Below are 4,959 nucleotides of genomic sequence, written 5' to 3' on the forward strand. Positions count from 1 at the left end.
TGTTCGTCCTAAGGTTGGTACTAACTGTTCGTTGATGCCCTTTAAATAGTAAACAGTATCTTCATAGACCATTACTTGATCCAAAAGTGAACCAATTTTGATTAGATTAAGGTCACTTCCTGAATCAAGTAAAAATTTAGCATTGGGGTTAATTGTCTGAGATGTTCTGCATGTAAAAGTATTATCTGTTAAATTTGACTTTAATGTAAAGATTCTGGGAATGTAATGACGGCGCTATTTATGCTTCCTACCGGACGTCCGCCGGAAGCGCCCGGTTGATTTTGGTTTTCCGAAGTCTCAGCTTTTGCTGCTTCGTTTCTTTTTCCGGTAACATACTTTAATTTACGGCATACATCTTTTGTATGCCCCAGTTTTTTACAGTACTGGCACGTGATCGTGTTAACTGTGGCTTTGGAGGTTCCGTGTGTAGGGATGCCCAAATAATATCGATATATCGATATATCGATATTTTAGAGGAAAATATCGATATTTATAATTCGATATATCAGTCCTGTCGATATATTATTCTCGATATATCGTAAAACCCGTTTTTCCGTAAATCTTTTTTTTTTATATAATTGCCATAATACATAAACACAGTATAATAATTAATAATTTATTTAAAATAGCACACACATTAACCATAATAAAAACAACATAATATAAAATATGTATACAATATTATGTATATTACATACAAGTATACAACTATACAAGAAATAAAAATATTAAACTAAAACTCATCTATAACTTTTCATGGACAGACTCTTCTCCCCCGCTTCCTAGTCGTTACCAGTCCTGTATATAAATGTCCGTGGTTGGGAAAAAATTACCTGGATAATATCCACGATAAGATATAAGATATATTAATTTAAGATAATTTCTTGGAAAAAACCAGCGTCGTGGAACATTGTATTAGGGCGGCAATCTGTTTTTAAATTATTTTTAGTTTTTAGATTATAAAAATGATTGATAGACAGTGGACTTTTCGACTGACGTTGACTAACATTTGACTAACCTTGTCAAATAGCATTTATATTTTATTATTTGAATTTTTTTTTGCGATTTTAAGTTCCTATAATGTCAGTGAATTTAACAAAACAGGAGTTGTTGGTTTATTTTACTAAAATAGACCAATATAATTATAAATGTAAAAAATGTGATAAACAATACAAAACACCTAATGGAGGTATTGGTAACTTGAAGACACACTTATCGACACATGCAAAAGATAAAGTTGTTCCCGGAAAAATAATTTCGCAGACAGTTTTGAAAGCGAAGAAAAGAGCACACACAGAAAATGAGGATAACGAGGATGATCCTCAAGATATTGACACTGTAATTGATGAAAAAACCTAATTAATTATTAAAAATAGCATTTATATAAATCTTTTTTTAAAGGAACCTAACTGTAGCAAACGTTCAAAAACTCAACCAACTCTACCAGAAATATTTACGCAAATGACGTCTATGGAAAGTAAGTGAAAAATATTTTTATTTTAGTAATGATTAGTAAAAAAATAGTTTAAACAGTTTTTCTTATGTATTACTATTTTTTAAATATTAAGTTAATTGTTTTTCTTTAGGTGGTTCAAAATCAGAAAAAGTTACGAATAGCATAATATATTATATTTGTAAAGATAATGTTCCATTTAAAACAGTGGAAAATGAAGGGTTCAAGAATATGATTAAGACAATATGCCCATTATATAAACTTCCTAGTCGCAATACAATAGAAAAAAGAATTGATGACATTTATGATGTAATTGCTGGTGATTTTCGAAAATCATTATCCAAAGTCCAATATGTTGCTGTAACTACCGATGCATGGACTGAAACCATGCAAATGAAGAGCTTTCTTAGTGTTACATTACATACAATTGTAGAAGCTCATCTGGAATCAAGTAATGTTTAATTTATTTTTTATATATATACATTCAAGTGTTAAATAAAATTATTAGAAAACAAATAATTTGATAGACAGTATTTAACAACATTTTTAATTAATTTTTAGAGACAATTGGCACTGTGGAATTATTCCAAAGTCACACGGCAGAATATATTGGGAAAACATTGGTAGAAACTTTGTCAAGCTGGAGTTTGCAAAAAGAAAATGTTGTTGCGGTCGTGACAGATAGTGGTGCTAATTTTAAAAAAGCAATAATAAATGAATTTACTGCCAACAAACATATTCCTTGTGTGGCCCATACTATAAACCTAGTGGTAGAAAAAGCAATCGAAAAAACACAGGAAATCAATGTCCAGACAAAAGTTAAAAGTGGAGGTGTCCCAGCAATTATGTCCAAAATACGAGAAATAGTAAAGTTTGTAAAAAGAAGTTCTAAGGCAAGTGATTCCTTAAGAAAATGTCAAAAATTACAAGGTAAATAAAAATATTATATTTAAAAAAAATATACTAATAAGCATAAATATTTTGTTCAGGTACGATTGAAGGTAAATACTTAAAACCAATTTTGGATGTTAGGACGAGATGGAACAGTTCATTTTATATGATTGAAAGGTTTTCAACATTGGCTATTTACTTATCTCAAGTGCTTCTTGAGTTTAATGGTACTGATATACCAGAGATGGTATCTGTCTCTGAGTTAAACTGTTTAAAAGAAATGTGTGCTTTATTACAACCTTTTGAACAGTTAACTAGAGAACTTTCGACAGAAAAAACAGTAATGTCTAGCAAAGTCATTCCATTAATTGTATGTACGAAAAATGAATTAATGAAGCAAGGCCCTACCATTACCATAGCAATACAACTAAAAATAAAGCTGATTGAAGAACTGGATTTCAGGTGTGGAGCTTATGAGCAAGGTCCAATACTTCCAATTTGTACGATATTAGACCCGCGTTTTAAGGATATGCATTTCAGGAATCCTTTAATTAATGCTAGAGTTCAAGAACACATATTCAAAATGATGTATAACGATTATGATGAAATGATTAATCCCACAGTACCAGAGGAACCAGTGAACCCTCCAAGTAATCACAACCAATATGACTTATGGGGTCTTCATAAAACATTGGAACAAAAGCGATCAGATACAAGATTAACACATAATAATTCAAGAGGTGAGTTAAATCAATACCTGCACAGAAATGTCATCAAATTAAATGAAGATCCTTTGGTTGAATGGGAAAACACAAAGGTAATATATCCTAAGCTGTACAAGTTGGCAATGAAATATTTACTGATTCCAGGAACATCTGTACCATCCGAGCGTTTGTTCAGTAAAGCTGGAGAAACTGTAAGTAAAACCAGAAACCGATTGACGGGCAAAAATTTGTCAAAGCTTCTGTTCTTGCAGTCTACCGATAAAAATCAATGGGCTCACATTTTGTAAATTATATCAATATTGTTAGAATTGAAAAATGAGTCGTTACTATTAATGTTACTTACTGTGTGATTGCCTGAATTATTGACTATTGTTCTTGTCTGAATTATTGACTATTGTTCTTGTATTATTAATGGAATTTTTAATTTGTAACAATGTATTATGTAACTGACCTGTACCTGACTTTAGACTTAAGTTTAAACTTAAAAGTAAATAATGAAATAAATTAACTGTTATCACTTATCAGTTATCAGTCTTTAGTTTTATATCGATATTTCGATATATCGATATTTATCTTTCGATATATATCAAATATCGATATTTGTTATTGTGATATATCGATACATCGATATATCGAAATTAAATTCAGTTTGGGCATCCCTATCCGTGTGGTGTACTCGAATTTTTTGATTGATTTGTATTATTACTTTTGTTCGATCTACAATCGCGGGCCCAATGTCCTGGTTTGCCGCAAATGTTGCATGAACCATTCCCCTTTTTTGTTGTCATCGAGTTCCCTTTATAAAGTTTCTTCGCTTCTTCAGATGACATCCTAATCCGCTCTTCCTCTCTGGCGGCTTGTATGGCCTTATCTAGAGTAAGAGGGTTTCTGGCCTTGATGTAGTCTTTCAGGTTTCCCAAGCCTTCCATAAAGACTTGAATTACCTGTCTCTTAATAGAAATTTCCATCGCCTGAGCAATTTCTGGCGAAAAATCTGCAGTCTCTTGTTCGATGATCAGATTTTGTAAGGCTTCTACTCTCATCGAGTAGGTCAGAATATCTTCACCATTTTTTTGTTTGATGGCGTACAATTCCAAAAATAAATGTTGTGTGGTTCGCTGGGGTTCAAGACTGGTTTTAAGTGTTTCCCGTAATTCTTCCCATGCCTCGAATGTTTTAAACTTTGTTACCTGCCTTGCTTTCCCTGTTAGTCTAGTTTGGATTGCCTGAAGTAATCGTGGAATTGCCGATTCCACTACACATGACACGACAAATTCGCATTTTTCAAGGAAAATTTCTAAATTTTCTGTATCTTTTCCATCAAATGATTTGGGTAATAACCTGATCGCATCTTGAAGTCCTATTTGATTATTTGATATCGAATCTTCTTGTCTCGAACTGACGCTACCTCTTGTCCTCATGATTTCCTGAATCTTGAGATCAATTAGTCTGCTTAAATCTGGATTATTTGAAATGTCTGAAATCAACTGCGGTCCAGATGCACCACTCACGGTTGGTTGGTTTTGGTCCTCCATTATTTTCAATGGCTCTTGATCTAAAAATAACTTAATTCCTTGGTCGGTCGGTTCGACTGTGTCGTCTGCAGACCAGTCTAAAAGTTTTTCTTGATTGGTCCGTTGATTTTTTATTTTGATATGTTGTAGATTCTGAGAATTTTCTGAATTTTCTGTTGAAATGGTATCTTGGGCGACGTGAATTAAACTTTTATCTATTTCACTAATTTCTTCATTAACTTTAGCTAACAGATTATCTGTTGCTGCAGTCAAATCCGCTTCCCTAATTAATAGATGGTCGACGGAAAGTTCGTGTACTTGACGCTCGGAATCGGGATTGTCGGGATTTGAGCACCTTACAGGCAAACTTACCCTT

The 4,959-nt window shown here is 32.6% G+C and overlaps 1 protein-coding gene across 1 annotated transcript in view; it reads right to left on the bottom strand.

Moving 5' to 3' along the window:
• Positions 1 to 7: 7 nt before the first annotated feature.
• LOC111027768 overlaps positions 8 to 4,959 on the bottom strand; it is a 5,743-nt gene continuing 791 nt past the window's right edge. The window contains exons 2-3 of the mRNA XM_022306185.1: positions 3,740 to 4,956; positions 8 to 427 (exon numbers count right to left, since the gene is read on the bottom strand). Of these exons, the coding sequence (XP_022161877.1) occupies positions 201 to 427; positions 3,740 to 4,956 (1,444 nt within the window). The 3' untranslated portion in view covers positions 8 to 200. The remainder of the gene's footprint in view (positions 428 to 3,739; positions 4,957 to 4,959) is intronic.

Source organism: Myzus persicae, unplaced genomic scaffold (assembly GCF_001856785.1).
Source record: "Myzus persicae strain clone G006 unplaced genomic scaffold, MPER_G0061.0, whole genome shotgun sequence".
In the NCBI taxonomy this organism is placed as follows: domain Eukaryota; kingdom Metazoa; phylum Arthropoda; class Insecta; order Hemiptera; family Aphididae; genus Myzus; species Myzus persicae.